Raw genomic sequence first — 15860 nt, forward strand, 5'->3', positions numbered from 1 at the left:
TGATCCACCTACCGCTTTGACATAGGACCAAAAAAAGCTAAATGCTGTTTTACTTCCAAACAGAGGAACGTTACCAATTAAGTATGTGCAGTGTACAAACTAAGCAGAGTAACTAATGTGTCTTGCTGCTAAATAGTGCCACCTGTTTGAGAGCTGCAGCACTAATGGGTGTATTTTAATATCCGCTGGTTCAAACTGAATCAGGTGGGAGTGGCTCTTTGGGCAGTCTTTACACTACACTGAGTCGGCTTGCTAACGATTGCTGATACAATAATACCTGAACAATAGTTAACTCCTGTACCACTTTCCCCAGGAGACGTAAATGGCCTTTTCCCTTTGAAGGGGTATCCAGTTCCAGTTTCAAAATGCTGTAGATAGAGAAACATTGCTCAGAATGACGTCAAATTTGAACAGTATATTACTGACCCAGAGGGAAACGTCAATGAGCAAAAATAATTAATGAATTTTTTACCAACAGATGGCGCTGTAAGCGTCTTATTTTAAATGGGGTCGGCTACAAATGACACATTAATTGCAATACGACAGCTATGGTTTGAGTTACACTTCACACCATTCGCAGTGCTCAATGTGCATCACTGCACAAGTTTGGCAGTCAACAGTTGCGGCACTATATGAGAGGTACGTCCGTCCATCACAGCAAGATCGTACCACACCGGATGGGGAAAATTGGTTTTGATTCTCCTCAAGCAAAAACTCCTATAAAAACGAAAATTACATCGGTTTTTAATTGTCCTGGGATCAAAAAGCACGTGAAAAACAAAATGACGACGGTTTCTAACCGTCGTGAGACTGGCGCAAGATATGTTCAGTATGCTGTCCACCATTCTCTGCAAGATGAAAACGAGAAGCAGCATGTTCCACAACAGATCTGTGTGTCTCGGGGGTCACGTTCAGAATGCGTCGCACAAAGCGTGCCTCCACTTCAGCTACGTTCGTAACTGGAGTACTGTACGCATCATGTTTCATATAACCCCATAGCCAGAAGTCACACAGCCTAAGATCAAGTCACCTGGACAGCCAGACTGTAGGGAAATGGCGGCAGATAATTCTAGCAGTTCTGAAATGTCTCTTCAGTAGCCGCTTAACTGCCTGTGCAATGTGCGGAGGAGCGTCATCTTGTATAAACACGATCCTATTTATTGGTGAATAATGTAATCAATGTTTGGTGTATTAAAATTTGTAATATCAAACCTAGTTTTTCTCTTGAAGAACCTCCAGAACCTTCTTAATTTCCAGCCAAGTTCTAATCAGCTCAGAATTCTAGCTTCAGCCTTGCGCATTTTAGGTTCTGCTAGACTATCCCGCTTCTGTCTGCTGAGATCGTGAAATCTCTTACAGCACTAGTGAGGGGTTCTGTTGTATTGCTAAGGATAGCACAGTGACACCACACAGGGTCGTTTGGCTACAAGGAACGGGGTATTCTTCCAGTATGACGGGGCCTCTGCAGTTCTAATAATCAGGTGACACATCATCTACACCTAACACTGCACGGTAGGCGGATCCGCTTAAACGATCACGCTTCTATGCTACCAGGGGTATTTCAAATGTAGGAATAGCTGAAAGTCGAAGTCTACACAAAAATAAATACAAGAGACGAATTAAGTATTGCTGACATGGTCAGTCTGAGGACGATCTCCAGTGATGGTAACCGAAGAAAACTATACAAGCCAAGATAGCTAAAAAAGCATTTTTTTATGACCGTTTTCGACAGAGATATTCTGTCCTCATTGGATCTGCTAGAGGAAGGATAACAGTTGACAGGATGGCGTACGCGACATAAATGAACATTGTGTTTCCATCGTTAAAATAACGTAAGGCTGCCATTATACTTTCAACGGTGATCTGTTTATAATAGAGTATAGCACTGTTTTTTATGAAATAAAAAATGTAATATCTAACCATTATGATGAAAAATTCGAAACTTAATTATGGAGAACACCACGAAGAGTACACCAGAATGGACACCCTGTCTGAAGAATATATTTCTAGATTTTTATCTACCTTTAGCATGTTACGAGTCTAATTCCTTCTCCCTAACGTATGTCACACATATTTTACCCTACAGAATTATCAAAGATACATGAATTAATTAGACGTAAATATTCCTATATTTCTCCGACTTGGACCGTGTAATAATGTAAATAAAAATAGTCCTTAGTAATATATCACCGAATTTATGGAATTATGTATCTATGTTTTATGCTATATACAAGATGATAATCCAGCCAACCGCCACAGGACCACCTTGTGGATGCACATGGAGGTGGTCGTGTTTACACCATTTCTGTCAGTGGCTAGCTCGAAGTGAGCTTGACCACTTGCAATCGGCGCAATATAGTTATGTGTACGTTTCTATGTAATACTTTTACATCTGACATGCCGATCTGTAGTGATCTTCATGTTAGTGGGTGTACAATCGCAACGTGAATCGACTTGTAACACTGATGGACATGTAAAAATTCAGAAGCATAATGTATATTATATTTCCACAGATTACGCAACATGCCAGTTTACCAAGTGGTAAAATCATTATAAAATATTTTCCTATCAACTCTTGTTCATCGTTTTGCAGATCCGATGATAATACTACAACTTTGTCGAATCCGGTAAAAAAATTTTAAAAATGCTTTTTTAGCGAACTTGGCTTGTGATGTTTTCTTCGGTTACTATATGAGGCTAATTGATAGTTCAGATAATGAACAGTGATGTCAGTATAAAGCAGCCCTAAGTGACTTCAGCTACACGTGGTGTTGTCAAGGGACTTAGACGGTACAGAGTCCAGCAGAGTGAATAGAAGGACCTGAATCACGCAGTACGGGGTTGCTGTTGCACTCCTTGGTTAGTAGACAAACACGTGCAGTTTTATAGATCCCACTGTAATATGATAATCTATTGTCGTGTGACAAAATGATGTCCTGCTTATAAACGACGAGAACTAGGGAACGAACGTCTAAAAACCAAAAAGGAACCAGACGAGAATTCCATGTGGAAGTGAGTGTGATATCCCACCAGTCTACTCAGTGAGCTGCGACGGCTGGTGTGACAATGTGGGGTGCTACACGTTGCTCTGTATATTCCGATGCGCTGCACCATTTTACACTATTGCCAGCTGCTCGCTTTCATTCATGATCACCCAATCTGAATTTGTTAGATAAACTTTTGTCTTGAAACTGGGTGAGGAATCGCGTGCCGACCTCCAAGTGCGCCATTTCTTCTTCACACTGTATATGATATCTAATGGAAATTATTTTTGTTTTCAATTTCTGTTTCAATAAACTTATAATTTTTTCGAAGTTATGTCCTTTTTATATCCTAATATTCATTCTGGCTCATCCTGTATAATAAATCTGGTGGTGGAATTTAACAAAATCAACTTTCAACTTAATGATTTACCTTTGCTTAACGTATTCTGTAAGCAATTGTTTGATTTAAATTCTGACTGATTTTTCTCTGTAATCAGTAAAAACTGAAAATATGTTATACTGAATGGTTTACCCAAAATAGTCTGCGCTACCATCGTCTAAAAACTTATCTATTCCTCCTAGAATACCCCATATAACTGAGCGGAGACTTCTATCTGCATGAACCTGCCCTTCTGTCACATATAAGGACCCAGGAACTATATAATGATGATGACAGAGTGCTAGACATCCCTTTTCAGACCTGCCGATGATACAAGTATAGCTATCACACCCAACAGACAAGAATTAACTAGTTTCAGAAAATCATTAAGTGGTCCTCTGCAAATGGGCTCTCATTAAACTTTGACAAAACACAGTACATACAGTCCCACACAGTAAATGGAATGACACCATAACTAAACATAGACTACGATCATAAATCGGTAGATAAGGAAGAATATTCAAAATTTCTAGGTGTATGCATTGATGAGGGGTTGAACTGGAAAAAACACACTGAGGATCTGCTGAAACGTTTCAGTTCAGCTACTTATGCTGTTAGGGTCATTGCAAATATTGGGGATATACATCTCAGTAAATTAGCTTATCCCCAACTATTTTCATTCTCTGCTTTCGTATGGCTTCATATTCTGGGGTAAATCATCATTGAGTAAAAGAGTGTTCATTGCACAAAAGCTTGTAATCAGGATAATTGTTGGAACTCATCCAAGATCATCCTGCAGACACTTATTTAAAGAGCTAGAGATCTTCACTGTAGCCTCACAATATATATATTCACTTATGAAATTGGTTATTAACAATCCGAACGAATTCAAAAGTAATAGCACTGTTCATGGCTACAACACTAGGAGAAAGGATGATCTTCACTACTCAAGGTTAAATCTAACTTTGGCTCAGAAGGGGATATAGTATGCTGCCACAAAAGTCTTTCGTCACTTACCTTAAGCTTCAAAAGTGTGACAGATAGCCATATAGCAATTAAAAGGAAATTAAAAGAATTTCTTAATGGCAACTCCTTCTACTCATTAGATGAATTTTTGGATATAGTAAGTGGGTAATTTCCCCAACCCCCACAAAAAAAGAAAAAAAAAACATTCAGTGTCATGTAATATTTTGTGTAATGTAATATCTTGTGTAGACATCTTTTATTAAACTGACAGGTTCCACATCATTACGAAGTTTCGCATTCATGATCTATGGAACAAGTACTAATCTAATCTAATCTAATCCTCTAGCGTCATAACAATATCGTTACTATGTTATAAGCGGTAGTTACTGAAAGATTAACAGATCCTAGATAATTTGGTCAATGAGCAGCATCCTGTCTCAGCCGTCCAGGGATGCAAGATGCAGAACTTTGTTTCTTCGTGTCCATAATACTTAAAACAATGGCTTATAATTTACATCAAGTTAATTTACTATGTCGTTTCTGTTTCAGAGACTCTGAGGAAATATCCGCCAGTCCCGATACTGAACAGAGTATGTAATGCTGAGTACAAGATTCCTGACAGCGACGTAGTCCTGGACGAAGGAACCTCTATTATGATACCTGTGTACGGATTGCACCACGATCCAGAGTTCTACCCGGACCCCGAGCGCTTCGACCCCGAGAGGTTCTCTGAGAAGCAGAAGGCCCGGAGACACACCTACGTCTACCTGCCGTTCGGAGACGGGCCACGTAGCTGCATAGGTGAGTCCCGTAACAGGCTGCAACCTGTAGCTTGACTATAGTGCGCTCATCCCATCTCATGAACACCAACCACAAACCCGAGATACACGTCACCCAAGTGGTTCGCTTGTCGTCGCGTCAGTTTGCATTCACTTGGCCTGTAGAAGAGCAAATATCCAAGGATCAATGGACGGGAGTGCGTTCAAGAGCGCCAAACCTGCTGATTAGAGGAGTTTCAGTGAATGTAGGTGCAAAGTAAAATCGGTATACACTAGGAAATTGGAGTGGGTGCGACTACTGTATTTACTATACCAGCTTTCTACACAGTAGCTGGAGAACTCGCATATCAGATCCATCTACGAGTAGGTCAAGATGGTCTCTGGCTATTTTTACAGACCCAGAATAGTCAGTCTGAGATAGTGTCAACCACCTCTTATGCAGGTCCAGTTCGTAGTCAATGGTTAAAGTGAGGTTTTACTTAATGATGTGCTCATTCTTCTGTTTTATGTAACCGTTAATTTGTATTTGGAATACCGACGAAGCGCTCCCAAGACCGTATTACCTTCATATGCAATTTTCTGTTTAGTTTTTTCTCTAGATTGCAACAAAGATCCTAGTTGCATGTGCTTACGGTGCTGCAGCAGATTGGATAATTTCCTCCCAAACCAGATTTCTTTCGACGCAAGTCCGAATAAATCATAGGCTTTCAATTTGCAAAATGATTCAAATGGCTCTAAGCTCTATGGGATTTAACATCTGAGGTAATCGGTCCCCTAAACTTACAACTACGTAAACCTAACTAACCTAAGCACATCACACACACATCCATGCCTGAGGCAGGATTCGAACCTGCGACAGTAGCAGCTGCGTAGTTCCGGACTGAAGAGCCTAGAACCGCTCGGCTACAGCGGCCAGCCTTTCCATTTCCATTCTACAGTAAAATTATTCCCTCTTGTTATTCATAAATGCGTTTCTTTTTTTTCTTTTTAGATGTTATTCTGGTCTCACCATTCCGTTTTTGCTGTACATGCTCTTTGTAACTTACTCTATGACAATTTTATAACCTTTTCTTCATCACTTCACCATACTGATGTCACTCATGAAGACATCGCAGTCACGGACAGAGCTAAAAGTGTACGTATTTATACCAACTGTCTTTCTCGTATTCATTATATTTGTCCATATCAGGTCTGATGATGTATTAACCACATGGTGCTTCCCATTGCCTTGAGTCAACGCTCTGCGTAATCACTCTAACTTTCTTCCCAACCGTTTCGAATCTTTAAAAATTGAATACAGCATTTCTATAATGCAATTATTATTATCTCCTCTGAAAATTGAATCTCATACCGTTTCAGTAATCTGCACTGAGGCAACATAATTCATGGTATAGCGATTGGCAGATTATATACAGGTGGAGGTAGTATGGCGTACACAAGATATAAAAGGGCACTGCATTGGCGGAGCTGTCATTTGTACTCAGGTGATTCTTGTGAAAAGGTGTCCCACGTCATTATGGCCGCACAGACGGAGTTAACAATCTTTGAACGCGCAATGATAGTTGGAGCTAGAGGCATGGGACATTCGATTTCATAAATTATGTAATTCACCATTCCGAGATCCACAATGTCAAGAGTATGAGGCGAACACCTAATTTCAGGCATTATCTTTCACTACAGACAAAGCGGTGGCTGATGGCCTTCACTTAAGAACCGAGACCAGCGGCCTTTGCGTAGAGTTGTCAGTGCCCACAGACAAGCAACACTGCGTGAAGTAATTGCAGAAATAATTGTGGGACGTGCGAAGAACGTATATGTTAGGACAGCGATGTGATATTTGGCGTTAGTGCGTAATGGCAGCAGACGAGCGAAGCGAGTGTGCAAACAGCACAACATCGCCCGCAGCTCTTCTCCTGGGGGTGACCATACCGGTTGGACCACAGCCAACTGGAAAACCGTGGCCTGGCCGTATGAATACCGATTCCAGTTGACGAGAGCTGATGGTAGGGTTCAAGTATGGCACAGATCCCATGGAGCCATGGTCCCAAGGTGCCACCGAGGCACTGTGCAAGCTGGTTGTGGCTCTATAATTGTGTGGGCCGTGATCCTCTGGTCCAACGGAACCGATCATTGGCTGAAGATGGTTATGTACGGCGACTTGGAGAGTATTTGCAACCATTCATGGACTTCACTTTCCCGAACATGACCCAGGGCCATAATGTTCAAGATTGATTCGAAGAACGTTCTGGACAGTTCGAGCGAATGATTTGACCACCCGCGTCGCCCGACTTGAGTCCCATCGAAAATTTATGGGACACAATCAGCAGGTCAGTAAAGCACAAAATCCTGCACTGGGAACATTTTCGCAATTATGGACGGCTATAGAGGCAGCATGGCTCAGATTCTGCGGGGGGCTACCAACGACTTGTTGAGTCCATGCCACATCGAGATGCTTCACTATACTGTCCAAATGGGTGTCTGACATGATGTTAGGAGGTATCCCAAGATTTTGTTATCTCAGTGTATTTCATCTGTTTTAATCACTTACAAAGTGTAATGAAAAAGAAATTATAAAATGTTTGATAGTCGTTTTGGTAGACATGAGAGAGTCTGTTCTTTTTCATTTAGTGTTATGCATGTTAAAGTGAGCCAAAGTTGTCAACACGCTTGCGAATAATATAGGCCCAGCGTTCACCTAGTCGGATGTGGGAAACCGCATAAAGACTATATCCAGCCTTACCGATATACCAAGCCTCGCCATTAATCCATTGGGCGGATTCGATACAGGGCTGGTGCACCTCCACATCCCAGAAAAGGCGGTTTGGTACGCAGGGCTATCCAGGCATGTGTTCAGGGATGTTGAACGATTCAGTGTCAACAAGAGACACGAATCTCACAGAAGCTTAATCCGTATACTGTACAATAGTAAACAGTCAACGCGCCGCTTAATGCTTATGGCAACTGAATTCAATTAAGCAAATTCAAAAGAAAGTCTCTACCTGAAGAAAGCAGCTAAAACCTCCTGAGTTACATTAAATAGCTACTGTTCACCTCCTATTTACAGCATAATATTTTAGTGATTACATTGATATTTAGAAAAAGATAGATTGCCTACGTTTTTAAATACTTAGTCCTATAACAGTACATTACAACGTGGCACGAAACTTCACAATGAATACTTCAACTTGTCATGGAGCTAACAGAACTTTTCAGTCCAAGAAACTAGATCTTCAGCTAATATGTAGAAAGACTGAGTCATGAGGTATGTTCGTAATGTTCTTTTGGACTGGTTGAACTTGCTTTCTGTTAGATGGTAGCTTGTCGAATACCACTGCAACAGAGTACATCACTCCACTGAACTGTAGACGAGGGGACAAAGACTACATGAATATTGTTTTTGTGTCTTGCATTATAATTGTGTAGGTCGCAGTTCAGCTGAAACTAACTCGCTTCTATTGAAGAAAACACTTTAGTTATTTGAAATTCACCATCCCAGAAGATAACTCCACATGACAGCAAGGCGTGAAACAGTGCAAGACAACCCCAACACTCTTGTTTCTAGTTCAGTGCAACGAGAGGTGTTTCTATAGCCAAAACATGCTGACCTGAGCTTATTGGTTAGTTTATCTGTTGACTCCTTTTAACTTAGCAGCCAACTGGACTTTTACACAGGATGTTCGATTTAGAGCATGGCCATTAATGTCTACTTCTGGCGGTAGTAGGTTATTTTTGCTTGTTTGAAATCAAATAATATGTGTCTTTGTGAGACTAAGACGTACACTGTTATCTGTGGACCATTGGTAGATCTTTTCAGCTATCATTTGAGCTGAGTCTAGTGAGGCTGTGTTTCGACTGTCGACTAGCATACGTGTGTCAATTTACAGTTTTGAACAGACGTTTGAAGCCATTGGAAAGTCATTTATGTGGTATCCGAAGAGGAGTGGGCGGAGTACTGATCCTTGTGAGACCCTAGATTTATGTTCTGAGACGTTTCATGCCTGTGACACAATCTGTTAGTATGAGTATCTGCGTTTTATTATGCAGGTAAACCTATCGATGCCAGAGGGATGCTATTAATGGCGTAACACTTTAGTTTGCAAAGTAAAATTTTGTGGTTGGCACAAAGGCTTTGGCTAAGTTACAAAATACACCAACAGGATAACTTTTCTTGTTTTATTCCTCCAGGCATTCATTTCTGAGGTTTTATATTCCTTTCTCTATCTTTACAAAAATCAAAGTGAGAGGCCCTTAGCAAGTTCTGTTCAGTTACGAGTATCGATATCCCTGATATCCTACTGTAGATCATTTCCTGAAACACTGTTGATAATATTGGAAGGAGTGAAATAGGTCTGTGATTGGAGATAGTTTGATTATCTCCAGTTTTATGGATGGTTGTAACATAAGACATATAAGTCTACAAGGAAATATGTCCTGGGTCACAGATTGATTACAAAGATAGCTTAGCAGTAATCCCATCAAGACAACAGACGATTTTAATATTCTTCTAGAACCATCAACATAGCCAGAAGTATGATTACATTTTAGTGACCTGACGAATTTAGTAATCTCCTTGGGAGTTGTGTTTTTGAAACCAATGTTTGTTGCTGGTGCATGTAGTGTGCGCACAAGTAAATCTAATGCACCTTTATTTAGTTATTTATTAACGGATGCTAGGTTTGCAGCCACTGTGAGGAGATATTCATTGAATGTGGTGACCAGTTACTTGAAAGTGCAATTATTTCTAACAGAATTATTTTCTAGGGTGACAGTTCCTTTTAGGACTTTGTTTTTGTTTGTTTCTTGCTCAATATTATTCCAATTAGTTTTGATTTATTCGTGGAGTATCTCATTTTTTGTAAATGGCACATATGTTTCCTTTTGTTTTCATAACCGAGTGGAAGATTTTGTTGAATGGAGTTTCAGTTTCTGACTGCAGCTTGTTCTCTGAATTAAGTAGAGCTCTCTCTTCCTAGAACAAGATACTTTAAAACGATGAGCTATCCATCCACTATCCAAACTTCTGTTCAATTTTAGCTTGGTTTGCTTTGGTGGGAATATGTTTAAGAATATGTTTAAGAAATAACGACATTTTTCACATTCATGGTCTGCTTTATGGAGTTTTTCCAGTGTTCGTTGTGTAATTTATCTCTAAACAGAATGATGGAATCTTTTTGTAGTTAGCATTTGACCACCATGGTCAAATAAGCCATTGACCATATGTTGTACAGTTAAATCGCTGCGAGTTGTTGGATCTAAATCAAATTGACCATGGCTGTTGCACTATGACCTTCAGTCCTCCTGCGGAATTTTGCTGGGCATCAACAATTTAAGATAATCTCCGTTAGTACTATCTGACAGAAGACTGACATTAAACTTCCACAAACAATGACTACTTCAAAATGAATCTTTCAGTCTGCAGCGGAAAGTGAAGTACTCCGATTGAAAACTTCCTGGCAGATTAAAGCCTTGGGTCGGATCAGGACTTGAACCCAGAACTTTGCTATCGATAGGCACGGCTCTTACGAAGTAAGCTATCTAGGTACTACTCTCGACTATCCATCATAGTTTCTTTTCTGCCAGCACCATTCTCCCGCTTCCTGGATGTTCAGTCGGCAACAGCATTGCCCGTTAATGGCAAGGATCTGGGTTCAGGTCCCGATCCGATTCACAGCATTGATCTGCCAGGAAGTTGTATGACCACCCATTTCTCGATAAAATCTGTGATTCTTTTCAAAAAGTTCCGGGAGTCATCCTTCTAAGTTAATATTTTATTATTGTTTCAGGTATGCGATTTGGACTGCTACAGACCAAAGTCGGCCTTACAAACATACTCTCAAATTACAGGGTAGAACCGTGCGAGAAGACCGTTCGCCATTTGTCCTTCGAACCCCGATCAGGCATCCTAAAGTCGAAAAGCGGTATCCAGCTGAGGCTTAGGAAGAGAAACAAAGAGTAGTGCTTGTTACGTATTATTGGATGTTTCATGAAAAGACAATACTTTAAAAATTATCAAATTATACATCGTATAATAAAGACAATTTATCTGGTTCAATGCTTATTTCTACATTGATCGTAGTAAAAACAAACAAATGCTGGAAATAATTTCCGTAAGTTACATAAATCAATGGTATTACTCATGAACCCAAACTATCAACCGATTCCTTCTTCTAGTCAAGTTGTGCCGCAAAATTCTTTTCTCCCACATTTGCCTTTTTCGCATAACTGCCTTTTCCCTATATCTGCGTTTTTCCCATATTTGCGTTTTTCCCATACTTGCATCTGTCCCATACTTGCGCCTGTCACATATTTGCGTCTGTCACATACTTGCGCCTGTCACATATTTGCGTCTGTCCCATACTTGCGCCTGTCACATATTTGTATCTGTCCCATACTTGCGCCTGTCACATATTTGTATCTGTCACATATTTGTATCTGTCCCATACTTGCGCCTGTCACATACTTGTATCTGTCCCATACTTGAGCCTGTCACATACTTGTATCTGTCCCATACTTGCGCCTGTCACATACTTGTATCTGTCACATATTTGTATCTGTCCCATACTTCTCCTGTCCCACGCTTGCGGATATCCCACGCTTGCGACTGTCCCACGCTTGCGACTGTCCCACACGCATTACTCATGAGCCCATCCTACCAACCGATTCTTTCTTCTAGTCAAGTTGTTCCGCAAAATTCTTTTCTCAAATGTTTGCCTTTTCCTATACTTGCCTTTTTCCCCATATTTGCGTTCTTCCCACGTTTGCGATTTTCTCACGTTTGCGACTTTCCCACATTTGCGACTTTTCCACGTTTGCGATTTTCCCATATTTGCGATTTTCCCATATTTGCGTTTCTTCCATATTTGTGTTTTTCCCATATTTGCTTTTCTTCCATATTTGCGTTTTTCCCATATTTGCGTTTCTCCCATATTTGAGTTTATAAAAAGATTTGTGAGTTTACCATATTTGCATTTATCCCATATTTGCGTTCTTCCCATATTTGGGTTCTTCCCATATTTTCATTTTTCCCATATCTGCGTTTTTTGCGTTTTTCCCACATTTGCGACTGTCCCATATTTGCGACTGTCCCATATTTGCGACTGTCCCATATTTGCGACTTAACCATATTTCCGTTTTTTGCATTACTCATCAACCCATCCTACCAACCGATTCTTACTTCTAATCAATTTGTGCCACAATTTTTTTTTCTCCCATACTTGCGTCTTTCCCATACTTGCGTCTTTCCCATACTTGCGTCTTTCCCATACTTGCGTCTTTCCCATACTTGCGTCTTTCCCATACTTGCGTCTTTCCCATACTTGCGTCTTTCCCATACTTGCGTCTTTCCCATACTTGCGTCTTTCCCATACTTGCGTCTTTCCCATACTTGCGTCTTTCCCATACTTGCATTTTTCCCATACTTGCATTTTTCCCATACTTGCATTTTTCCCATACTTGCATTTTTCCCATTAGTGCCTTCTTCCCATATTAGCATTTATCCCATATTTGCGTTTATCCCCATATCTGCGTTTTTCCCATATTTGCTTTTTTTCCATAATTGCTACTGTCTCACATTTGCTACTATCCCATATTTGCGACTGCACCATATTTCCGTTTTCTGCATTACTATTGAACCCATTCTAGCAACTGATTACTTCTTCTAGTCAAGTTGTGCCGCAAAATTCTTTTCTCTCATTTTTGCCATCATCACACATTTGCCTTTTTCCTATATTTGCCTTTTTCCTATATTTGCCTTCTTCCCATTCTTGTGTTCTTCCCATACTTATGTTCTTCCCATACTTGTGTTCTTCCCATACTTGTGTTCTTCCCATACTTGCCTTTTTCCCATACTTGCCTTTTTCCCATACTTGCCTTTTTCCCATACTTGCGTTTATCTTCTATCTCCAACCGTCCCACATCTGCGCCCGTCCCACGTCTGCGCCCGTCCCACGTCTCCGCCCGTCCCACATCTGCGCCCGTCCAAAAACAGTGCCCGTCCCACGTCTGCGCCCGTCCCACGTCTCCGCCCGTCCCACGTCTGCGCCCGTCCCACGTCTGCGCCCGTCCCACGTCTCCGCCCGTCCCACGTCTGCGCCCGTCCCACGCCTCCGCCCGTCCCACGTCTGCGCCCGTCCCACGTCTGCGCCCGTCCCACGTCTGCGCCCGTCCCACGTCTGCGCCCGTCCCACGTCTGCGCCCGTCCCACGTCTCCGCCCGTCCCACGTCTCCGCCCGTCCCACGTCTCCGCCCGTCCCACGTCTCCGCCCGTCCCACGTCTCCGCCCGTCCCACGTCTCCGCCCGTCCCACGTCTCCGCCCGTCCCACGTCTCCGCCCGTCCCACGTCTCCGCCCGTCCCACGTCTCCGCCCGTCCCACGTCTCCGCCCGTCCCACGTCTCCGCCCGTCCCACGTCTCCGCCCGCCCCACGTCTCCGCCCGCCCCACGTCTCCGCCCGCCCCACGTCTCCGCCCGCCCCACGTCTCCGCCCGCCCCACGTCTCCGCCCGCCCCACGTCTGCGCCCGCCCCACGTCTCCGCCCGCCCCACGCCTGCGCCCGCCCCACGCCTGCGCCCGCCCCACGCCTGCGCCCGCCCCACGCCTCCGCCCGCCCCACGCCTCCGCCCGCCCCACGCCTCCGCCCGCCCCACGCCTGCGCCCGCCCCACGCCTCCGCCCGCCCCACGCCTCCGCCCGTCCCACGCCTCCGCCCGTCCCACGCCTGCGCCCGTCCCACGCCTGCGCCCGTCCCACGCCTGCGCCCGTCCCACGCCTGCGCCCGTCCCACGCCTGCGCCCGTCCCACGTCTCCGCCCGTCCCACGTCTCCGCCCGTCCCACGTCTCCGCCCGCCCCACGTCTCCGCCCGCCCCACGTCTCCGCCCGCCCCACGTCTCCGCCCGCCCCACGTCTGCGCCCGCCCCACGTCTGCGCCCGCCCCACGTCTGCGCCCGCCCCACGTCTGCGCCCGCCCCACGTCTCCGCCCGCCCCACGTCTGCGCCCGCCCCACGTCTGCGCCCGCCCCACGTCTGCGCCCGCCCCACACCTCCGCCCGCCCCACACCTGCGCCCGCCCCACGTCTGCGCCCGTCCCACGTCTGCGCCCGTCCCACGTCTGCGCCCGTCCCACGTCTGCGCCCGTCCCACGTCTGCGCCCGTCCCACGTCTGCGCCCGTCCCACGTCTGCGCCCGTCCCACGTCTGCGCCCGTCCCACGTCTGCGCCCGTCCCACGTCTGCGCCCGTCCCACGTCTGCGCCCGTCCCACGTCTGCGCCCGTCCCACGTCTGCGCCCGTCCCACGTCTGCGCCCGTCCCACACCTGCGCCCGTCCCACACCTCCGCCCGTCCCACACCTCCGCCCGTCCCACACCTCCGCCCGTCCCACACCTCCGCCCGTCCCACACCTCCGCCCGTCCCACACCTCCGCCCGTCCCACACCTGCGCCCGTCCCACACCTGCGCCCGTCCCACACCTGCGCCCGGCCCACGTCTGCGCCCGGCCCACGTCTGCGCCCGGCCCACGTCTGCGCCCGGCCCACGTCTGCGCCCGTCCCACGTCTGCGCCCGTCCCACGTCTGCGCCCGTCCCACGTCTCCGCCCGTCCCACGTCTCCGCCCGTCCCACGTCTCCGCCCGTCCCACGTCTCCGCCCGTCCCACGTCTCCGCCCGTCCCACGTCTCCGCCCGTCCCACGTCTCCGCCCGTCCCACGTCTCCGCCCGTCCCACGTCTCCGCCCGTCCCACGTCTCCGCCCGTCCCACGTCTCCGCCCGTCCCACGTCTCCGCCCGTCCCACGTCTCCGCCCGTCCCACGTCTCCGCCCGTCCCACGTCTCCGCCCGTCCCACGTCTCCGCCCGTCCCACGTCTCCGCCCGTCCCACGTCTGCGCCCGTCCCACGTCTGCGCCCGTCCCACGTCTGCGCCCGTCCCACGTCTGCGCCCGTCCCACATCTGCGCCCGTCCCACATCAGCGCCCGTCCCACATCAGCGCCCGTCCCACATCTCCGCCCGTCCCACATCTCCGCCCGTCCCACATCTCCGCCCGTCCCACATCTCCGCCCGTCCCACATCTCCGCCCGTCCCACATATGCGCCCGTCCCACATCTCCGCCCGTCCCACATCTCCGCCCGTCCCACATCTCCGCCCGTCCCACATCTCCGCCCGTCCCACATCTCCGCCCGTCCCACATCTCCGCCCGTCCCACATCTCCGCCCGGCCCACATCTGCGCCCGTCCCACATCTGCGCCCGTCCCACATCTGCGCCCGTCCCACATCTGCGCCCGTCCCACATCTGCGCCCGTCCCACATCAGCGCCCGTCCCACATCAGCGCCCGTCCCACATCAGCGCCCGTCCCACATCAGCGCCCGTCCCACATCAGCGCCCGTCCCACATCAGCGCCCGTCCCACATCTGCGCCCGTCCCACATCTGCGCCCGTCCCACATCTGCGCCCGTCCCACATCTGCGCCCGTACCACATCTGCGCCCGTACCACATCTGCGCCCGTACCACATCTGCGCCCGTACCACATCTGCGCCCGTACCACATCTGCGCCCGTACCACATCTGCGCCCGTACCACATCTGCGCCCGTACCACATCTGCGCCCGTACCACATCTGCGCCCGTACCACATCTGCGCCCGTACCACATCTGCGCCCGTACCACATCTGCGCCCGTACCACATCTGCGCCCGTACCACATCTGCGCCCGTACCACATCTGCGCCCGTCCCACATCAGTGCCCGTCCCACATCAGTGCCCGTCCCA

At 46.7% G+C, this 15860-nt stretch overlaps 2 protein-coding genes across 2 annotated transcripts in view; one reads left to right on the forward strand and one right to left on the reverse strand.

Annotated features, from left to right (window-relative positions):
• LOC126272296 (cytochrome P450 6k1-like) overlaps positions 1-11207 on the forward strand; it is a 54916-nt gene extending 43709 nt beyond the window's left edge. Inside the window, exons 7-8 of the mRNA XM_049975060.1 lie at positions 4879-5130; positions 10892-11207. Coding sequence (XP_049831017.1) covers positions 4879-5130; positions 10892-11064 — 425 coding nt within the window. The 3' untranslated portion in view covers positions 11065-11207. The remainder of the gene's footprint in view (positions 1-4878; positions 5131-10891) is intronic.
• Positions 11208-13003: 1796 nt separating this feature from the next.
• Positions 13004-15370, reverse strand: LOC126273265 (uncharacterized). Its single transcript, XM_049976808.1, has one exon. The coding sequence runs from the start codon at positions 15368-15370 to the stop codon at positions 13004-13006; it is 2367 nt and encodes a 788-aa protein (XP_049832765.1).
• Between the last annotated feature and the right edge of the window lie 490 nt (positions 15371-15860).

This window comes from Schistocerca gregaria, chromosome 5 (assembly GCF_023897955.1).
Source record: "Schistocerca gregaria isolate iqSchGreg1 chromosome 5, iqSchGreg1.2, whole genome shotgun sequence".
In the NCBI taxonomy this organism is placed as follows: Eukaryota; Metazoa; Arthropoda; class Insecta; order Orthoptera; family Acrididae; genus Schistocerca; species Schistocerca gregaria.